At 32.3% G+C, this 24,314-nt stretch overlaps 1 protein-coding gene across 2 annotated transcripts in view; it reads right to left on the reverse strand.

Moving 5' to 3' along the window:
* Positions 1-24,314, reverse strand: part of ATRNL1 (attractin like 1) — a 1,271,094-nt gene that overhangs the window by 1,065,616 nt on the left and 181,164 nt on the right. For both annotated transcript variants that reach the window (XM_074233580.1, XM_074233579.1), the window contains exons 11-13: positions 7,862-7,946; positions 3,774-3,982; positions 1,562-1,680 (exon numbers count right to left, since the gene is read on the reverse strand). In XM_074233580.1, coding sequence (XP_074089681.1) covers positions 1,562-1,680; positions 3,774-3,982; positions 7,862-7,946 — 413 coding nt within the window. The remainder of the gene's footprint in view (positions 1-1,561; positions 1,681-3,773; positions 3,983-7,861; positions 7,947-24,314) is intronic.

Here is a 24,314-nt window from a genome sequence, read left to right on the forward strand (position 1 = left end):
CAAATGAAACTGTTCTTCCAGAGTTGTCAATGATCTCTTAATCACCAAATCTAATGAACCTTTTTTCAATTCATTTCTCATACTTGACCTCTCCCTGAACTTTGGCACTTTAAATGTCTGTTCTCCTCCTTGTTAACTCTCTTCTCTCAGGGTTTTGATGGCATTGCTCCTACCTGACTAACCACTCCTTCTAAGTATCTTTTGCTGGATCTTCATTCCCTTCACAGCTGCTAATCATAGGTTCTTCCAGGACTCTGTCTTGGACCCTCTTCTCTTTTCCTATTTCATGTTTCTTGATGATCTCATCAGTTCACATGGATTCAATAATCATCTCTCTTCAGAGTGTTCTCACATTTACTGATCTACCTCTTATCACTTTCTTTACCTCCAATCTCATATATCTCTAACTGCTTGCTAGATATCTCAAAGTAACTATCCTTCAACATGTTCCAAACTAAACCAGTTATTTTTTGTCCCAAATCTCCCTCTCTTCCTTACTTCCCAATTACTCCCAGTTGCCCACAGGCTTGCATTTTAGGTGTTAACTTTAATTTCTCTCTCAACATTTTTATCCAATCTGTTTCCAAGTCCTATGAATTCTACATTTGTAACAACCCTCAAATTTGCTCCTATGTCTTATCTGACACTGTCATTTCTATGGCATAGCTATATTCCTCTTCATGTACCTTATAATACAGTGGGATTTACCTGGTTGCCATTCCTCAAACATGATGCTCTATGTACAATTCTATGCCCTTCACTGGCTGTCCCCCAAGCATGGAATGTTTTCCTTTTTTGTTTCCCTCTCCTGGCATCTTTAAAAATTCAACTCAAGTTCCACATGCCTACAAAAGGCCATTTCGAGTATTGCCCCATCTTTATCCCCCACACACTAGCATCCTTCCTCTGAGTATCCCACTTGCTAGTATCCTCCCTCTGAGATTTTCATTTATTTATATTGTGTATGTGCATATATGCATATTGATATAAATACGTGCATATACACCTATGTGCATATACAAACATTTATATGCACAAAATATATGCATGTGCATATAATATATATACATATATATTTACATGTTTTCTGCACCTTTAGCCCTTTTTTAAATTCTATTAATAAATCTATATTGACTGACAAGTTAGATAAAAGACTTATAAAACAAGTATATCATCCTTACTGCTCACTCTCAACAAATCAAAACTTCTCAGGGACTTTAAAGGGGTTTTCCCCCCACATATATGGTTACTATATCTGAATAAAAATATAAATTAGAAATGGAAACTTTTAAAAATATTATTTTATAATAAATAATCTATCACTTGAAAATATAATGAAGTAAATCAAGGAAGTAGCCAAAATTCTAAGAAAATAAGTAAAATCAGAAAGCTCTGGATATTTTTACATTTCTATTCAAAGAACTTAGATTGTATAGGGAGTGATAAGGCCCATGTTTTCACATATTTGTGACATATAATCTACCATTTTTGGCACCTCTAAATGTTGAGTTAATAAAGTCACAATATTGACTACATAGCCTTGTACCCATTAAATACTAACCATACTGCAATTACTGTTTGCTGAAATGCATTTCTTGTCATCACACCACTGGCACCCATTTGTATTGGCAGTACAGCTGGCACAATCTGCATATCTGTAACATCTGTCATCAGTGGCAACTGTAATACAAATGGGAGACAAACCAAAACATCAGGATGAAAGCTAAAATGTCACATTTTTGAATTCACAAATTTTTAACAGATGCTTAGGATATTAGGAGGCACTTTTTTAAAATCAAAAATATGACCAATCTAAAATGCAAGATGTTCAATATGAAGTTAATCATGTCGTGTGAGGGTATCTAGACAGATTGAAACACTTAGTACCTGAGAACATTCTCTTTGAAGTTCAGGACTTGCCTATTCTACCTAAAGAAAAATATGTTGATTCCTAACAATTTGTTAGCCATAAAACATGTTCTATTTTATTATTTATTCACGAATTTCAAAATATGAGTCAATAATTTTCTGATATCTAAGCTTTAAGATGCAGCATACCACTTTACAAGAAAGTAAAAATATAAGCACAAAATTTAAAAACACTCAGAATAATCACTGAAATGAACTTTAAATTTCATGCTCAGAAGTTCATTAAATTGCTTCACCTATTCAACTTTAATTCATTCATCAAGGGCTAAAGATTAGTCAAAATAATGCATTATTAAAATTATTAAATTAGTTCTTAAATTATCCTTCTAGATAATAAAGACAGTTCTTATGGCTTTTTATTTGATTGTATGCTTAACAAGATAAAGATTAAAAAACTTCTTGTTTTCAAAAAAAAAGAAACATCAATCAAGCAAATGTTTTCAAAACATGTTATCTTACTTATAATATGCCTTCACCTCTTTGATTAATATTTGATTTATTCCCTAACTCAAACCAGATTCCCCATCACAATCCCCAAATGTCTTATCCAAAACTTCTTCCTCTTTCTTCAGGACCCTATTGTCTTCCTAACCTCTTCTCCCATCACAGAAAACTTCAGCTAAAAGTTTACTGTGAAAGTTATAGTGAATAATGAATAATTTCCTCATCTCCTGCTCTCTATATCTCAAAACATTTTTCATCTTTGCCCATTTGCTCTCTCCTTTGATCTAGTTTGAGGATAAATTAGTCTTTTTTCTTTTATCAAGGCAAACTCTGTCTCTTGTGCCCCTTTCATCTCTTTTGAGGGGGGGGGGGAGAATGTTTGCAAGGCAATGGGGTTAAGTTACTTTCCCAAGATCAAATAGTGAGGTTATTATTAAATGTTTGACACTGAATTTGAACTCAAGTCCTCCTGACTCTGGGACCAGTGCTCTATCCACTGAGACACCTAGACTCCCCACCCCTTCCCTCTCTTTCAAGTCATTTCTAAATGGATTGTATAATCTTTATCTCCCTGTTATCTCTCCATATTGACTGCTAATATGGTAATGTATCTGCCTTATCCTTAAAAAACATTCCTATGAACCTACAACTCTGTTAAGGTATCATTTTTATCCCTTTCCCAATCACTATTATACTTCTAGAATAGAATTCTTCTATAATCTACACTCACTCTACTTAGCAGTTTTCTGACTTAGCAGTTTCTCATTTCCCCAAAGGTCAGCAGTGGCCTTTTATTCTTATATCCAGTGGTCTTTTTTTAGTTCTCATACTTAATAACTATTTTGTAGTTTTTGACTCTGGTAACGACTCCTCCCTGGGTTTCAGGAATATTGTTTTCACCTCATTCTCCTACCTAGCTACCTCCTCTTTCTCAATCCCCTAAAGACATTTTATTAGGCCAAAACTAAACTAAATGTTGTCAATGATCCTATAGGCAAAAGTGTTGTTGCTTCCATCAGTCCTCAAGTCTTACTAGCTTTGCAAATTCATATAGTTCAGAAAAAATAATTAAAATGCAAGACAGATCACAATAAATCTTCGAGGCACAGAAAGAATGCAATTTTTAAAAGCATTTAAACTGTATAGTAAAAGATAATTTTACATGTAAAATGGAATTGTTATTTTAATAAAAATGCATAATTCAGATAATTATATTATTTTAAAAGTTGCTATAAAGGTCAAGGATTTAATAATTCTAAATTTACGCCTGTCAAAAGTTATTTAATTAGTTCTTAAAGGTATATTGTATGTTTCCTACTATTCAAAATGAAGAAACATCATTATAAAATTTTCAGTTACCAGTAGGAGTCAGGGGATTGAACTGAGAGAAAGATCCTTACCAGTTTTGGGGGAGCATTTTGCTCTAAGAATAATATTGTGGTGTCCACCTTCCCATGATTCACAGTGATTCTTGTTCCAAAGACATTTTATCCCAGGACCAGCATTTCTACAGAGTTCCTCATCAATAAAAGCCTTGCAATTTGGAGGTTTATACACTAAGATATCATTAAGGAGAACACTAGAAAATCCCCCAAATATATACATAGACCTATAGGGGAAAAAAACAAAAAGAAATATTGGTGAAATTACATTAGGAAAAACTCGTTCATTTTATAGTAACTATACTTCTTTGTACAATTTTCAAACCATCAAAATTTCCTTTTTTTTCTTTTTTGTTTTAAAATTTCATATGGATCCCATAGTTAAATACTTAACTACCTTCAAAGTAAAGTGAAATGAATTCCACAAAGCTTACTGTATGTAATATAATAAACCAATGAAACTCCAATGCAGTAAAGAGGAGTACTAAGGCATAAAAAAGAAGAAATAATACTGATAATACAAGAAACAACATTTCTTTGAAAAAAATCATTAACGCATTTCATAGGGATATAAATTACCTTGCTATACTGAGGGCCCAGTTGATATTGTACGGATATAAATTCATAGTGGACCTATTCAGTACAATTCTGTGGTTTGTTACAACCTCATTCAGGAGCATGTGAAGAAAAGCAGAGGTTGCAGATGGTAGAAGTAATCCAATGTTGAGACTTGGCAAGGTACTATCAATGATAGTATAAGGGGACAAAAGAGAGCTGATTCACTAAGGGATCAAGACAAGGAAGAGAGAAGACTGAAGCCTAGGATTTAAGTATGTTAAATGATATATTTCTGCCTTGGACTCTCTACTGTTCTATGTCTTTCTTAATGACTGATTGATAGATGACTTTTTGAAATGTGATTGTCAGATTATGAATACCAACAAGTTATATTCATGTGAAAACAATCCCTAACCCAGGTAGTAAAGAGATTAAAAACATAAATAGAATCAAGATCAGGTTAAGGAATAATATTGTCATTGGAGTTTACTATGTCCTAATTTACATGAACAGAAAGAGAAATTGATGAAGATTTTAGGGAGAAAATCACAAATTAGGCACACTGTCATGGTTAAAAATAAGGATCATAAATTTTTCATGACTGTCTTTCTGTCAAAAGCATAGATGCTAATATTTTTTGAGTTGCTTTAATAATTTAATACTTTAAAATGTAGATGGGAGGTGAAATTTGATATGTAATTCTGTTCAACAAAGAGAACTAGAGGGAAAATGATGTGGAACTTGAGGAGAACATCTGAATTTTAGAATTTGTGACTAAGAAAATAAAATCAATCTGATATAGACCCCAAGTTTTAGGAGAATTGATTTCATAAGATTGAATAAAAGGATATTTTTCATTATATACAATCCTATAAAGGATTGTCAGTTTAGGAAAAATGAGAAGCTATCAATTATGAAATTCTTAAGACATAAGGAAAAATAATTACAATGAAGAATGAAAACAATAATCATCTGATGTGCTGAAGTTCAGAATAAATTGAAGTTGGCAAAAAAATCTAAAGTATTTAAAAAGGGTTTGTTTTGTTTTCTATTTGTGGATTTTCTTAGTTATAATGGGGAAAAGAAAGCAAAAGAAAGAAAAGGACTGCTGCACAGGGGGATAGGATGATGATGACCAACAACAGAGAGAGAAAAGAGTATTCAATTTTTATATTGCTTGTTTCATCTGCCAAGGAGAATGACTTTGAATTGAAAAGGAAAGAACAAATTGGTTATTAGAGAGTTCATACCAAAGAGAAGTAAAAGGATAATAATAGACCCCCAAGCTCCTCTTGAAAAATTCAAATTACCTACCAATACTGAATAGGATACTAAATGGTCTTTGTGGAAAATGGCAAAGGTGTAAGAGAATTTAAGAAAATTTTCAATATAGAAAACAAGAGAATAGAGTCTGCAAAATGTGACATCTCCAAACCAGTGAACTTGACTTCCATTCTGGTACAATTCTAGAATGTAACAGTAAAAGAATGGTTACTAAATAACCATAAAATGATACAATGATTAAAAGATGCATCATGGCTTCATCAACATCAGGTCATGGCAGAATAAGCTAACTTTTGAGTCACTAAACAAGGGTATCTAATTTTTTTACCAAAAAATTTTACAAAGTATTTAAAGCTACTTTTTTTTGGAAAAAGTGGAGATATGTATGAGGGGGGAAAGGGAGACTTGAAACTGATAAAATGAGAAAGAAGAAAAAAAGGTAGAAATGGTTTGATATCAAACTGTGTGCTTGAAAGGATCCCAGAAATATGTGCTTGGGAATCTACTATTTAACATTTTTTCAGTGACTTTCATAAAGTCATAAAAATCACATATATTAAATTTGAAAAATGACACAAAAATAAGAGGACAGGGAGCAAAGATTTCAATAACCCAGAAGATTTAGTCAACTAATACATTTGAATTTAATATGAATATATAAAAGACAATTATGTCACTTGGATTCAAAAAATGAAGCTTGTAAAGATAAGGTACAGGAGATGCAGCTAATTTAAAATTTGTTTGAAAAAAGAACTGGGATGGATGGGTGTGTGATCAGAGATTGATAGCTAGAAGGGATTTGTGAGGTCATCTAGTCTAACTCCCCTCTTTTATGGAAGAAGAGTTGGCAAAGTTGGCAAAAATGCTAATTCTAAGAGTTAAGAGATTGACCAAGGTTACAGAGATAGTAAGTGGCAGGAAAGGACTGGACTATAGGTCTCAATCCCAAGTCTCTTCTCCAATGCAGCAGACTCCTAGCTGCTGATACCTAATGATTCATACTGTCATTTAATAGATATTGACAGTCCTAGGTTAAAGTATTAAGACAGGAACAAAGTAAAGTTGTCCTCTCTACCCAGAGATATTTTCTAATCGCATTCAGAGGCTTTCTTTATAAAGAGTGTCCTGAGTTTCTCAGATGAAACATTCTCCAGTTTTCCTAGAATATCTTGTTATGGCCATTTTTCTGTCTATCACATTTTCTCTTTTTCACATTTATAATATGTTCTCTTTCCTCCAATTCTCTTTAGACTGTAGGTCCATTGGGTTAATACTATGTATCTTTTATCTTTGTACTTTGTAGGCAATTGCATGTTTGCTACATTGAAGTTCCAAATAGCAATGACATTATTAAATACAATTTTATGCACCTAAGTAAACAAGCTACTAACAACATTAGACAATAATCATGCTCAATTCAAAGTAATCAAAAATTTAAGCAAAGAATAATAGAATGTTGGACCTTGAGTGCTCATTGTGGTTGGTGTTGTTTCAGTCATGTCTATCTTTTCATGACACCATTTGAGACACTGGAGTGCTTTCCCATTTCTTTCTCCAATTCATTTTACAGATGAAGAAACTAAAGCAAACTGGGTTAAAATGACTTGCTCATGGTCATATAGTTAGTGAGACCAAATTTGAATCTGACTGCAGGTCCAGTACTCTAACCACTGCCTCACCTAGGTGTCTCTGACGCTTTTATTAGGTCATCTAGCTTATTTTATCAATGAAAAAATGAACAACCACAACATAATTCCATGGAATTAAGTGAGTTGCCCATGATGACTCTAGTCAACAACAGGGCTAGGACTAGAATACCAGTCTCATGATGCTATGACACTACATAAGATTGTTTCATAAGAAGCCATTTCTTAAAATTCAATTTTAAAAGAAGTTCCTTCAGATCTTTTTCCAGAGAAGACAATAGTCATCAGGATTAATCCTGGCCATAATTCTTAAACAGGCAAAATTGACAGATAACATCTTCCACTTATCTCCTTTTCAGTTTCTATTTCCAAAATGCCTTTGATCAACTCTCCCTAACATGCTTAAACCAAAAGAATTAAGAATGAGTAACAATTTATGCAGATGTATATAAATAGAGTAAAATAAAAATGTTCTATTATGAACTACTTTAGAATATTTATGTTTATATTGATGGTATAGATACATAAAAATCACTGATATTAAATTTGAAAGGCATCATACTAAGCATGTGCATATAATCATTTATACTTTAAAAAATTGTAAATATACTCATTTACCCATTAACAACGACTGCTGAGTGCCCGAATCTGTTGACATCTCTATGAAGATTGGGTTTAGGTAAAATTTTCCATTCATCACAAGCTAAAAATGAAAAAACACATTTTCCTAAATAAATAATAAAATACTACAAAGTATATAATGACAAAATTAAATAAAATTTAATGCCATACTAATTTAAAAAGATGAAACAATGAGTTGCAAAGTGACCAATTTATCTCAACTAGCAAATTAATGATTATTTATTCTATGAAGTAATTTTCTATATTTAAATACTAAAAAGTGAATAAGAAAATAGGACAAAAGAAAAGCCAACTGATAAATAAGGGAATTCGATTTGTATAAAACAATTATTCTATATCTACAAATATATCAGGAAAATTAATAAAATCTTCTTAACATCCTGCAAGCATGCGCATGCACGTGCGAGCACACACACACACACACACACACACACACACACACACACATTTTCATAGGTAAATAGTAGCTCTTCACACCTTCAAGGAGAAAATGCTGATTTCAATTCCAGAGAATTTAGAGACAAAAGTACTTGATAAACCATTGGTTAAGTATGTAAATGATATGTGAAGTCAAATAGGTTGGAGAAATGTCTGTTATCTATTATATGCTCAAAATAGAATTGTAACAAACACTTGGATTACTAAGGTTTACTATTTTTTTTTAAAAAATCAGCAATTATTTGTGCTATTCTCAATAAAGTGGCATATTTATTCAGATATTTAGAAATATCTTTGGGCAGGCTATATCATTTAATCAAACCAATGCAGGCTACTTTTTAGGATAAATGTCACTTTCAAGAATGTATTCCCAAATAACTACCATAAGGAACAATTAATCCAAAATGTGTCAGAAACATGAAATTTTAGTGAATTACCTATGTCCTTACTTAAATAACTAGACATAGTGGTAAAAAGAATAAATAATCCCTAACTCACTATACCACAAAAAACAAAAATTTCACCAGAATTCAAAATTAGAATACAGAGCATTTGATCAAGAGATACATAATAATATTTTGTCCTTCATTCTTGAAGAAGACCATGACATCAGATAGGTGATGTCATTACAAGCACATGAACTGGATTTGAGTGAGAGGTTGCTATGCTTAGTTATCAGTCTCATTTTCTCCTCCAGAGCCATCTGGGTCCAGTGGCCAGATATAAATTAGGACAACTGAAGTTGATCTTGGATGCAATCAGAATTACGTAACTTGCCTAAGATCACATAGCTAGTAAATGAGGTCAGATTCAAACTCTGATCCTCCTAACTCCAAGATCAGTGCTCTATCCACTGCACCACCAAGCTGCCCCCAATCCTGACCAATAGAATTAGCCATTAGAAAAAGCCTCAGGACTTCATGAATTTATTATCACTGGAAGTGTTTCAACCAAGACTGGATATATGATAAATTGGGAAAGTTATTAAAGAAGGGACTCCTGTTCAGATATGATTTGGTCTGGATGAACTCAGAAGTCCATTGTGAATCTGTGATTCTCTTGTTCTATGATCATAAATTTTATATTATGATAAAAAAGGAATTTTAAACTTATCCTATTTGCCTGTAAGTTTAATTATAACTGCATCCCCATTACTATAACAATGCATATAACAATAATTCAAGTTTACATGTTTTTCACTTTCTTTCAAAAGATCTGTAAGATAGATATGTACATTACTACCCCATTGTAGAGCTGATAAAACAGGACCAGAGAAAAGTTGAGACTTTACTATCTAAAAACTGGTTAGAGTCAAACTTGGAGGCTATAAGTTTTTCATGACTTGGACTATTGTATACTCCACTCTACAATGGTGACAATGCATTATTTTTTGCCATAACTTTAGAACATAATTTTTCCATAATATCTATTAGGTTTTGTAAAAGCTTTATGGAAAATATAAGGGGCAAAGGAATTTTTTCAACAGATGAGGTTAAAGGGTCACTTATTAATCTTTAATAAGAAAAAATCAATTATTCATACTGATAATGGATAAAAGGAAGCAAATATAAATAACATAAGAACTTTTGATGAGAAGTAGAAAAGAATTCGATCTTCTCAAAAACTTTGAGGACTGTGAGGAAATATGGAAATCAAGTACAAAATACTGATAAGACACAGAAAAGAACTTCCTAAAATAGTCCATTAGCTAAGAAAGTTGTAAAATATTCCCCAGAGATCTTTTAAAAATTAAACAAATCTGACATCTTAAAAACTTTGTGATATAGCCTGTTATTATTAATGCCTTTTCATTCTTATGAATTAGTGATTCTAATTTCCACAAGCAACATATTCTTATTGATATGTGAGAGGAAAAATAACACTAATATTAACAAAACAGTTAATGTCCCACTGCAGTAGGAAAAGTATAATACCAATATGAAATTTAAGCTCATATGACCTCATTTAGGAGAACAAGAAGTAAAAAAATTGACTAATAAAAATTTCAATTTAGCTAGTGAGAAAAACTTATCCCTATCCCTCAAAAATCTCTTTGAACTATACTGAAATATTATAAAATAATCCAATTATTCTGGAGAAGAATTTCTAATTATACCTAAAACACTATAAAATTGTGCACACCCCTTAATCCGGAAGTACTGCTGTTCATTCTATACTCCAAAGAAATAAAAAAGGAAAAATACAAAAATATTTATAAAATATTTATGACAATTCTTTGTGGTAGCAAAAAATTAGGAATTGATGATATGCACCTCAGCTAAATAAATGATAGATTATAATCATGATGTAATACCACAGTGCTATAAAAATTAGGAAGAGGATGATGATTTTAGAAAAACTTGGTAAGACATGAATTAATGCAAAGTGAGGAGAGCAGAACTAGAATATTGTACACAGTAAAAGTAATATTTTAATAATAAAAAGTGAAAGACCTAATTACCCTAATCAATTAATACAATAATTTGCTATATTTCCAGAGAATACACAATGAAATATGCTACCTATATCTGGAGAGAGAACTAATGGACTATGCGTGCAGATTGACATTTTTCTTTATTTTGTTGCTTCTTTTTACATCTTGGCCAACATGGAAATATTTTTGCAGAACTTCACATGTTTAATAGATATTGTATTTACTGCCTTCTCACTGGAGGTGCAGGAAAGGAAGAGAATTTGAAAATGAAAATAAATGTTTAAAAACTTAGAAGATTATGAAGAAATTTTTAAAGATTTAAATACTATACATATGTTTCTTTGACAATTATTACTCAAAGGACAACAAAACTATGCATACCCTTTTTCTAGCAATTGGTCAATTGGTTCAATATCCCTCAAAAAAGGAAAATAAACTATTAAGAGCAGTTCTTTTTATGGTGTCTAAGATTTGGAAAATAAGGGAATGGCCATCAGCTGGGCAATGGCTGAACAAGTGATATATCATTATAATGGAATATTACTTTTCTATAAGAAATAACAATCAGGATAATGTCAGAAAATCTGAGAAAGACTGAGATGAACTAATACAGAGTGAACTTAGCAGAACCAGGAGAATACTGTTCACATTAACAGCAATACTAGGATAAAAAATTGTGAATGACTTTGGTATTCTCACCAATACAATGATCCAAGACAATTCTATGATGAAAAATGCCATCTGCCTCTAGAGAAAGAAATTATGATACAGATCAAAGTATACAATTTTCTCTCTTCCTTTTTTCCTTCCTTCTTTTTTTTCCTTCTTTCTTTCCTTCTTGCTTTTCTTGTTTCCTTCTTTGAGTTTTATTACACCAATTGACTAATGGAAATGTGATTGCACGTGTATAACATATATTAGTTTGCTTACTGTCTTAGGGAAAGGAAGGGATGGATTTAATATGAAAGTAAAACAAAAAATAAACGCTTAAAATATTTACATATAATTTGGGTGGATGAATTTTTATTTTTACACATATAATTATTTATAAAAAGACAAGAGATCAGGAATTTCATAGAAGTATCATTAAAAGATGGTTTTAAGATAAGAAGCACTTGCAGGCCAGAAACACTATGCTACCTAGATGCCCCTAGATGTTTGGTTTTGAGCAGACAAGAGCCACACATGAATTTTTTCACTTTTCATTGAAATTTTCATCAGGTGGCACAGTGAATTGAGCACCAGCCCTGGAGTCAGGAGGACCTGAGTTCAAATTCAGCCTCAGACACTTAATAACTACCTAACTGTATGACCTTGGGCAAGTTACTTAACTCTATTGCCCTGCAAAAACTTTAAAAAAAGAAAAGAAATTTTCATCAAGTAGAGCTTATATAAAATATTGAAAATATTAAGACTTTTTTAAAAATCAAGTTTTTGACTCAATTCTTACAAAATTCCAACAAATTATTGATTCTTATTCTTAATAAACAGCAAATAGCAAAACCACATCTCATTTGCAGCAAGTTGCATATTCTTCTCACATGACATTTTTGTAAGCATTTACTCTTAGAAAATTAGAAATGATATCACCACAGGAGACTACCATACCTAAATTATCTATTAATCCGTGTAATAGCCATGCTGTGTACTAGAACTAAGATAAAGCAAAACATTCTGAATATGACTTCAAAGACATATAAGGCCATTGTAATTTTTCATGCAGAAGAATTAAATTACTTTTTAAAATTATGCAAAAGAACATAAATTGATCTGATAGTTCAAACTGTCAGCTAACGTACTAATATTCCTATGTAATCTTTATAAAGTTTATTATATGTTTAAAAATATACTTCTAGCTCATCTACACATTTTAATGTAGCCTTCTTTAAAACATTATTTTCTTCCTCTAAAGGAGGTATCCTGTTAATTACCAAGGTAAACTATTTTTCTTTTATTAATTTAATCTCTTTTCTAAAATCTATCATTATAGCATTGTATTTTGAGCACAGAGATTTGGATTTGAATCCCAGTTCTGCTACTAATTTAGCAGTGCATCCTTTTAAGAGGCAATTTCCTCTTCAACATTTTTGCTGAACTTCCTATGACACCATGAGGACTTTATACTTGCTGCTTAAATAATTCATAAGTTCTCTATATGCCTATTCCCTTGTGCATCCCCAGAAAATGAAATGGTCTTGAGGGCAGGGATTGTTTGAGCTTGGTTTTTTGTTCCTGTCACATGATAGACACCTAGCAAAAACTTACTGAATTGAATTAAACTGAATTTCACTTCTCATTTTCTCATACAAGAAAGACCCAAATATTGTCTAAGTATCCTTCCAGATCAGAAATTCTGTATCTGTTTTAAGGCCATCAATTGATAAGTGACATGATAGAAAAGCTAAGTCTATAAGAATTTTTTGAGATGTACTATAAAATTTAAAAATTGTCAGGCCCCAAGTAATGAAGGAAAAATATGTACCTGATTATAAATAAAATTCATTTAATGTACATAAATCTTGCTATTGCTAGGGTACTGTATATTAAGCAAATTAAACTCCATTAAAATTTGACATCAGAATAATAAACATTTTCCAGTTACTTCATATAGGAATACTTTAATTGTATCTAATAAAATAAAATAATTCCTCTCACCAAAACTTAGACTTTTTTGAAACAGCATGAAATAAATTTTAACTCCAAGTCCAGCACCTACAACAGAACCCACAACCCCCACAACAAATCTCCAAATAATATTAACAACAAAACAGAAATGTGTCCATAAGAATGGGATTGAGAACTAACTGAAGTCATTACTCCATTAGACTATTATAAATTTTTTTTCTAATACCGCAGGGATAAACAGCTAATTGCTATCACAGACTGTGCCAGAACTTCATTTATGACTTAAGTGTACAAGAGCACATAAAATTTAATCCATTGCAGCTGCTGCTTTGCATTCTCTTTGGGATATCATACTGACAATACATTTGTAAATGTATTTTTTTGTTCAGTTAAAATGCTCTATTTTTATTAGCCATTTTTAAGACTTCTAAATACATGTTATTTCAATATACATGAAAAATTGGAACTTATCCAATTATTCAACAATTTATTGACAATAAAACATATTTGAAAAGAAATATCATCTATCCCCTGCCAAAAAAAAGTCCCCAATTAAATCATAATGGGAACTAAGGTCAGTCTAAAGCAGGTGAAAAAATATATTAAATAATTATTATCTTATTTAAATGACTTGGAATACAGCAATTAATTTTACTTTTAATATTAATAATCTTCACTTAAGTCCAATTTCAGAACCTTAACATGGTGTTGAGGTGACTCTGGATCCTTGAAGGAAAACTGTCAGTTCTCTGAGGCCACGATCAACTACATCTGTGTCTTTCACATCAAAAACAGCTTAGACAAACCCAGAGAGGCGAGTCACTGCATAATCAAATTTTGTTTTTGCCCATAACAACTCATCAAGATCATTTACTAAAACCTAGAGCATCTGTAAACATATAAAATGAATCATAGCTCTATAAAGATTTAAGAATCGTAAACATATAAGCACAAATTTGGCTGGACACATAGTAAGAATCTATTAGATCTAATTAAACTGAGAGCTTGACCCTTTTTAAAGGGCTAATTAAGCATGTGATTGTCAAAAGAGCTTGTGGGTTCATGCCCTAACCCTTTTATCTCAAAAGGGCACCATCCTTCAGTAATTTAATTTCCTAAACTCAGAGTCATCATAGATTCCTCTTTATCCTTCATCTCTGCTCCCTGTATAATCAATTTCTAAGGCAAATAAAATCTCTCCATATCTTTTTCTCCATTCACAAGTCACTAATCTTACTTAGGTCCTTAATCATCTCTTTCCTTTAGTACTATAATAGTCTTCTACCTGGAACCTCTGGGTTTTTTTGTCTTTCTCCTTTCCAATACATAGCCTACACAGTTCCTAAAACAATATTACTAAAGCATAATCCATAAACAATTATTAAGCAACAAATTAAATATACGGGCAAAGACAAATGAAGAAACTCAGGATTGCAAACATGGTGACTAGAAGGATGCCTCTGACCTCAGTATATACAGATACATTTGGAAGACAAATGAGTTTTATGGGAAGTCAACAGAATATCATTTTAAATATAGAACATGTAGTTGGAGAAGCATAACTGAGTTCAGGAGAAAGACTAGGCTTTGGAAGAGATTTGGAATCATCTGCAAAATAAAATCCTTAAGAGCTAATGTCATAAACAAATGACAGAATACAGAATACAGAACAGGTATGAGTCTGGGAGAGAACTTTGGGGAAGAGCCCAAATTAGAGCATGTGATATGGATGTTGAATGAGCAATGAAAGCTGAAAAATGTCATTTACACATAGGGAAAGAACTAAAAGTAGCAGTGTTGTGAAGGCCCAAAGAGAGAACAACAACTAAAGAAATGATAATGGGAAGCAGTTGAAGATGATGAGGCCTAAGAAAAGGCCATCTGATTTGGCAATGAGTTTATAATCAGGAATTTTGGAGAGAGAAGTTTCATTTGAGTTATGGGTAGACAGCATGCCAAGGGATTTTTAAAAATTAATGATATAAGAGGAAGTAGAGGGAGTGGAATATAGAGTTTGCTTTTTCTTGGAGTTTACTTTTGAATGGGTGAAATATACATTAAGAATAATAAGGGGGGCAGCTAGTTGGCATAGTGGATAAAGTACCAGCCTTGGAGTCACGAGTACCTGGGTTCAAATCTGGTCTCAGACACTTAATAATTACCTAGTGGCCTTGGGCAAGCCACTTAACCCCATTTGCCTTGCAAAAAAAACATAAACAAACAAACAAACAAAAAGAATAATAAGGATACAGGATTTAGAAATAAAAGACAATATTATAAGCAAACTAGGAGATCAAGGGGACAGCTAGGTGGCACAGTGGAAAGAGTACCAGCCCTGGAGTCAGGAGTATATGAGTTCAAATCTGGCCTCAGAGACTTAATAATTGCCAATAATTGTGACCTTGGGCAAGTCACTTAGACCCATTGCCTTAAATAAAGGGGAAAAAAAGATTTTAAAGAAAGGAGATCAGGGAATAGTTTACCTATCAGATCTATGAAAGGGAAGCAGTTTATGACCAAGGAAGAGATGGAGTACATCATTAAAAACAAACAAATAATTTTTATTACATTAAATTAAAAAACTTTTGTACAGGCAAAACCACTGTAACCAAGATCCAAAGAAATGTAGTACATTGAGAAACAATTTTTACAACTAGTATTTCTGACAAAGGACTTAAAAATTAAATAGAGAACTGAGTCAAATTTATAAAAAAAAAAAAAAGCAAGCCATTCCCCAATTGACAAATGGTCAAAAGGTACGCAAAGACAATTTACAGATGAGGAAATCAAAGTGATCCATAGCCACATAAAAAAATTGCTCTAAATCATTACTAATTAGAGAAATGCAAATTAAAGCATCTCACACCTCTCAGACTGGCCAATAGAAAGGACAGTGATCAATGCCCAAGATGAGGGAAATTCGGGATACTGATGCATTGTTGGTGGAACTCTGAACTCATCCAACCTTTCTGGAGAGCAATTTGGAATTACGCCCAAAGGACAATAAAAATGTGCATGCCCTTTGATCCAGCAATACCACTATTGAATCTATACCCTGAAGAGAACATGAAAAAAGATAAAAACATCACTTGTACAAAAAATATTCACAGCAGCTGTTTATGGTGGCAAAGAATTGGAAATCAAGTAAATGTCCATCAGTTGGGGAATGTGGTATATGTAAGTTATGAAACACTATTGTTCTATTAGAAACCAGGAGGGGGGGTAGCTAGGTGGCGCAGTGGATAGAGCACCAGACCTGGAGTCCGGAGTATCTGAATTCAAATCCAACCTCAGACACTTAATAATTACCTAGCTGTGTGGCCTTGAGCAAGCCACTTAACCCCATTTGCCTTGCAAAAACCTAAAAAAAAAAAAAAAGAAAGAAAGAAAAAAGAAAAAAGAAAGAAACCAGGAGGGATGGGAATCAGAGAAGCCTGGAAGGATTTGCATGGACTGATGCTGAGTGAGATGAGCAGAACCAGAACACTGTACACAATAACAGCAACATGGGTTTGATGATCAATTTTATTGGACTTGCTCATTTCATAAGTGCAATAATGAGGGACAATTTGGGGGTATCTGTAATGGAGAAAACCATCTGTATCCAGAAAAAAGAAATGTGGAGGTAGTTTGAACAAAGACCAATGACTATTAAAAAAAGTTTTCTTATTATGTAATTTTTCTATCTCTTATATTTTATTTTTTTCCCTTAAGGATATGATATCTCTCGTGACACATTCAATTTTGAATAATGTCTAGCATGGAAGCAATGTAAAGACCAACAGACTGCCCTCTGTGGGGGTGGGGGAGGGAAGCAAGATTAGGGGTTCAAAAATAAACAAATTTTAAAAAATTAAAAAATAAAGTAAACTGTAAACAACAAAAAAAAAGAATAATGGCTCAATGGAATAATAGGATGTAGTAAGATTTTTCAGTCTGAAGATGGTTGGGTATGTTTGTAAGCATTAAAGAAGGGATCCAAAGGCAGGAAGAGATTAAACATTAGATAAACAGGGATAACTGGAGGGATCATAACTTGGAAATGAGGGGAGGAAATGGGATTAAGGGAATAAGAACAGAGATGAAGCAAAATCATTATCACTATTGAATGTTATATTTGAAGTGCTAGGTAAAACAATTTTTAAAAAGAAATCAAAATAATAAGAATAGGTAAGAAGGAAGAAAATTATCCTTTTTGCAGATGATATGAGACTTCACTTAGAATTCACTACAAAATTAACCCCCCCAAAAATAATGAAAACAATTAACAATTCCAGCAAAGTTGCAAAATTGTTTTTGTTGCTATTATTGTTGATGTTGATGTTCAGTCATTCAGTCATATACAGCTCTTTATGACCTGTAAATCAGAATGTCAGTGAGGTTTAAGATACTAAAGTGGTTTGCCATTTCCTAATCCAGAGAATATAAAATAAACACAAACATATCATTACCATTTTTATATATTACCAATGAAATGAAACAGAAAAAGATGGAAAAAGAAATTCCTTTAAAATAATTACAAACAGTATAAAATACTTGGGAGTCTATCTGCTAAGATGCACATAAGGAATTATATGAATACAATCACAAAACATTCTTCATATTAATAAAGATAGCTCTCAATACCTGGAGAAATAATAACTATTTTGGGATAGGCTAACAAAATGTAATAAAAATGAAAATTATTATTAAACTTACTTATTCAATGTCATATCAATCAAGCTATCAAAGAATTAATTGAGCTGAAAAAAATAAAATTTATCTGGAAGAACAAAAAGTCATATATATGTAAAGGGAATCAATGAAAAAAATGCAAACAGGACTCAGTAGTACCAAATCTAAAATTATACTTCAAAGCTGCAATCATTAAAACACTTTGGAACACATTAGATATGCAATTTACAGAAGCAAATAATTAAAGTAATCTAGAGTCAGCTACTGGGACAAGAACTCATTTAACAAAAATTATTGGTCAACTGAAAAGTTGTCTAGTTTTTAAAATTTTAATAAATTTATTTATTTTTACAATTACATGCAAAGATAGTTTTCAACATTCATTTTGTAAGGTTTTGAATTCTATATTTTCTTCTCTTCCTTCCTCCCTTCCCTTTGATAACAAGTAATCTGATATTAAATACATTTTCATATTGGTCATGAAGTGAAAGCAGAATCAGAACAAAAGGGGAAAAATCATAAGAAGGGAAAAAAGTAGAAAGTATAAAACAAACTTCAAAAATTGAAAATAGTATGCTTTGGTCTACATTCAGGTTCTGTAACTCCTCTGAATGTGGATGCTGTTTTCTATAACAAGTCCTAATTTCTGAGATTAGAAAATCAGCTTCTCATGCTCCATTATAAAATGAACTCAAAATGTATCTTAAAGGTAAATGATGATATTTTTAGGAAATTGATGCAAAAGAAAAAAATTACCTATCAAATCTATAGATAGGAAAACAGTTCTTGACCACAAAAGAAATAGAGAGGTTCACAGGAGGCAAAATAAATAATTTTGATTTTCAAAATATTTAAAAGTTTTTGCACAAACAAAATAGATACAGCTAAAATTAGTTTTCAGAGGAAGCAATCAAGCTATCAATCATATATGAAAAAAATTTCTAAATTACTACAAATTAGAGAGATATAAAATAAAACAACTCTGAGATACCACTTCACATTAGAATAATTAAGAGGACAGAAAAAGAAAATGACAACTGGAAGAAGGCACGTAGGAAAATAGACATTATTGGTAGAGTTGTGAACTAGTCTAACCATTCTGGAAAGCAACTTGAAACTCCCAAAAAGTTAGTAAACTTTGCATATCCCCTTGGATATAGTAATACCATTACTAGGTCTATACTCCCAGTAGATCAAAGAAAGAGAAAAAGGACCCATAATATGGTGACAAATAACTGAAAACTAAAGAAATGGCAATAAGTTGGATAATGACTAACCGTGTTATGATATATGAATGTTTTGGGCTACTACTGTGCTATAAGAAATCATAAGAGATGGCTTCAGATAAAAAAAAATTTATGATGACTTATGAAACAATATACAACAAAGTGAACAGAACGAGGAGAACAATTAACACAATTATTAGGAATACTGTAAATATAGTAAATTGTGAAAGACTTAGTAGTTCTGATCAACACAATGACTCATCACAATTCCAAAGACTTCATGACAAAAAAATGCTCTCTATCTCTGGATAGTGAACTGATACACTTGCCAAAATACAGACTGAAGCATTTTTCTCTTTTTCTTCCTTTTTCTTGGAGCATGACTTAAAGAAATTTTTGCATGACTTCATAATTATAATTGGCTATATATTTCTGACTTAGTGAATTGGTGAGAGAGTGGGAAAGAAGAGAATTTGGAACTGAAATAAAACAATTATGAAAAAAAAGAAAAAAGAGAGAATATAGTCCTTTATGACATTAACCTTTCAGAATCCATGGTTTCTTTTAAAGCTCATATCTAGGAAAATCTATCAAACTTGTTCTGATTTCCTGAGCTTCTAATGCCTACAACACATGCCCAATTACCTTGTATTCACTTTGTATACAGTTTTTAATATACTTAGATGTGTGCATGTCCTTCATATAGAATATAATAATTTGGCAATGATTTTTATTTTCTATTAGAATTCCTAACACCTTAGCATAGGGCCTGATTCTCAACAGGTGCTCTGATCAAGACAATGACCCAAGACAACTTCAAAGGATCAGTGATGAAAAATGCTATCCACCTGTCCAGACAGCTCTAATGAACTTAGTAAAGATTGAAGCATACTTTAAAATTTTTCTTTAATTATCTTAGGGGTTTTGCCAGCACTTTCTTTTCCAACATGGTTAATATGAAAATGTTTTCTGCATGACTTCACATGTAAAACTGATATTAAATTGCTTGTCTTCTCAAGAAGGGAGGAGGGAGAAGGAGGAATTTAGAACTCAAAATTATTTAAAATGATTGTTTAAAAATTTATATGTAAATGGGAAATGGTTAACAAAATAAATAAAAACATTTTATTTTATTTTATTAGGGTTTTTTTTCAAGGCAGTGGGGTTAAGTGGCTTGCCCAAGGCCACACAGCTAGATAATTTTTAAGTGTCTGAGCTCACATTTGCACTCAGGTCCTCCTGACTCCAGGGCCAGTGCTCTATCCACTGCTCCACCTAGCCACCCCTAAAAACATATCTTAAATGAAAACAATAAAAAGGAATTAAATGCATCTTTAAAATCAACAAAATCTAGTTTATACTCTATATAATTCAGCAAGCTGTGCAGTGGTAAAGATGTCATCTATTGTCGAATATCACTAATGTAAGGCTGCTCGTTTCCTAACAATATTTTCATTGAGGTTGCTACCCATTCACTCATTGATGAATATCATACAGATTTATTTTATAAATGAAAAAGTAGGAATATAGATTGTTAGCTACTAATGTTTTCTAAGAGATCTTTTAACTCTATTAAAGTCTGAGATTATTTTACAAAACAGTAAGAAATAGGTAATAAGAAATAACATTCCATTTCATCATTCATTTTCCAGTGCTCTTTTTGAGCATAAACAAAAGATTCAGTGTGGAAATAATTTAGATAATGCACCAATATCTTTTATTAAAGATGCAAAAAATTTTATTAAGTTCCTTCAAATTAAGAAAATATAAATTTTGATATTCAATGACTTTAATAAAGTTACTCATGGAGAAAAGCACAGCAAAAACTAGGAAAAAATTCAAATTTATCAAGCATAAGAGGCTCAAGAATGGATATAAGCTACTAAGAAAATTGAAGGCTACTCCAGAAATTCTTCAAATAGAGTGATAGAAGGCATGGTATATTGTAAGCATGAAGCATTAAGCAATACAAAATTCTCATTTTATAAAAAAAAAACAGGAAAAGATTATTGATGGGGGAGTCATTTTATGGGGGAAAAGTCAAAATCAAATAAAATTTAAGATGAAATATAGGAAAATGATATTAACTGTTTTATTGTACTATCTTTGGCTTAGTAGATTCATATAAATCATGATATAAGATGGAAAAATAATGTTGTTGTGATGGGGAGGACGATGTGGTGGGAAGGGGTTGAAAAAAAAAGAAAAAGCAATTAATTGATTAGAAAGGTCAATGTGATGCCATTAATTATTCCCAACAAACATTGCTAGTGATATTGCAGATAAACTGCATCAATGTTGAATGCAAATTTATTTGGAAAAATACTATTGAATATGTTGCTCACAAAAAAACACTTGAAACAGAAAGATACACACAGTAAAAATCAGAAGGTATAGGGCAGCTCAGTGGAACAGTGGATAGAGAACTGGTCCCGGAGTCAGGAGGACCTGAGTTCAAATTAGGACTCAAACATTTAATAATGACTTAGCTGTGTGACCTTATGTAAGTCACTTATCCCCATTGCCTTGAAAAAAATAAAAAATAAGGAGGTATAGAGAAATTGTTTATGTTTCATCTGAAATAATAAACTCATGGTTAATAATTATAATCTCAGATATAGAAAAAAGAAAAAACTGTCCTAAAAAGTACCATAAACAATGAAATACTATCAAAATTTTTAGAATAATTTTGTCTGACAAAGACTTAGTTTCTGAAATATATAAAGAATTGAGTCAAATATATAAAAATAAAAGCCATTCCCAATTGCTATATAGTCAAAAGATATGGACAAGCTATTTTCAGAAAAAGAAATCAAACATATTTATAGTAATAAGAAAAAATACACTAAATCTCTATTGCTTAGAGAAAGGTAAGTTAAAACTACTCGGGTATCATTTCATACCTATCAGAAATGACAAATACTGGGAAGGATGAGGAAAACTAGGAACACTAATAGAGGAGGTATGAACCAGTGCAACCATTCTGGAGAATTTATTCAAAGGAATATAAAACTGTGTATACCCTTTAACCCAGCAATATCACTACCAATTCTGTATCCCAGTGAAATCAAAGAAAAATGAAAAGGATCTATATGCAAAAAAAATAGCATTGTAGCAAAATACTGCAACTGAGGAAATGTCCTCCATTGAGAATGACTAAACAATTTATGTATAAGTTGCATGTGGTATATGATAACACTCGTGTGGTTTAAGAAATGGCAAGGGGGATAGTTTCAGAAAAAAAAAACCATGAGAAAATTAAGATGGACAGATGTAAAGTGAAATGAGCAGAACCAGGAGATCATTACACATAACAACAGTATTGTAATGATGATCAACAGAGAAAGATTTAGCTACTCTTATCAATACAATGATCCAAGGTAATTTCAAAGGACTCATGATGAAAAATGCTATCTACCTCCACTAAAAGAATACTGAATACAAATTGAATAGTTTTCTTGCTTTATTGTCCTTCCTTTTTTGTGATATGGCTAATAATAGAAAGATGATTTCATATATATAACTAATATCATAATCCTTGCTTTTTCAGTTGGTGGAAGAGGGTCAAAAGTGGATGGAGCATTGCTCCTGGAATCAGGAGGACCTGCATTCAAATATGACCTCAGACACTTAATACTTAATTAACTGGATGACCCTGGGCAAGTCACTTAATCCTTGCAAAAAAAAAAGCCTTGCAAAAAACAAAAAAAAATCAAAAAAATTTTTTTAAATTCTTAAAAAAGAATGTCAAAAATAAATATTTTAAAGATGATATTGAAAAGAATAGCATATTATAAGTAGTATCAATCACCTCATATTTCAATACATGACAGTACTGATAGTAGTAAAGGCACAATGGGGCAGAGATTCAACTTTTTACACTTTCTCATAAGAGCCTTCTATTTATATCCCAAATTGAATCCACTCAGTGGTAATGGGGGTCTTCCTACATAATTCTTGTCAATGTCTGGATACCATTAGTGTCCTGAGGCTTGTTCATCTGTTATATACCTTGCTCATATTATGCAATTAGACCATTTTATCCATTCTTACATCTCTCTGATGAAATTATTTGTGCTGCTTCCCATGCAATTTCTCATGGGTGCTATAGTCTACTCATGACTATCATGACCATCTCTATTGCCCTTTGGATGATCTTCAACCTTAATTCTTTGGAGACTGTGATAGTCTATGATTTTTATCTATGCTGCCTTGAAACCAAATATTTGACAGGGAAGTTTATCTGCTCAACTCCTGCTGTTTAATTCTAGGTCCAATACATTTTCCTTTTACAATGCCTATCTAAGTTAAAGGCTCAGATTTATAAGATTTATAGGTTTTTTATTCATATTTAAATCTTTCAGTGAATCATGTTGTCTGCGCTTTCTCTGGTATGTAGAAGACCACAGACACTCCCGTCTGCCTTGGAGCTGTGAGGAGGATCCGGGATCTACTATGGCAAAATGGGGGGTCCAGACTGAGTCCTGGATCTGAATGAGCAAAGCACCAGATTCCTGTTTCAGGGATAGTGAAAAGACCTCAACTATCTCCCCCAACTCCCTTACCCTCTGTGGGTAGATCTCTCTGGAAGCAGCTGCTGAGTGGCTCCACAGGTTCCCAGGTAGGGGCTGAACTAGGCCTCTGCTGAGCTGGACTCCATACTTACTCTGGTGTGGCAGAGTTTTCCCACTGATCTTCTAAGTTGTCCTTGAAGATGCCTAGTTGAGATGTCTGGAATCCGCTCCCACTGCCTCAGACCCAGACACCTCCAGGGACCCAAGCATCCCATGGGCTGTTCCTTGAAGGCTGGAGTTGGTTTGTGCTACATCCCAGGCTACATTGTAACTCTTTCTAATCCTGCTGGAATAAACCTTCATCTATGGCTCTTCCAAATTGTCTTGGGCTGGAAAACTGTTTCACTTGGTCTTTTTGTGTATTCTTCCTCTTTAGAATTTGATTAGAGTCATAATTTTATGGCATTTGGAGTATTCTGGGGAAGTGCTTTCTGGGAATTCCTGTCTCCATACTTTCA

This window comes from Macrotis lagotis, chromosome 4 (assembly GCF_037893015.1).
Source record: "Macrotis lagotis isolate mMagLag1 chromosome 4, bilby.v1.9.chrom.fasta, whole genome shotgun sequence".
In the NCBI taxonomy this organism is placed as follows: domain Eukaryota; kingdom Metazoa; phylum Chordata; class Mammalia; order Peramelemorphia; family Peramelidae; genus Macrotis; species Macrotis lagotis.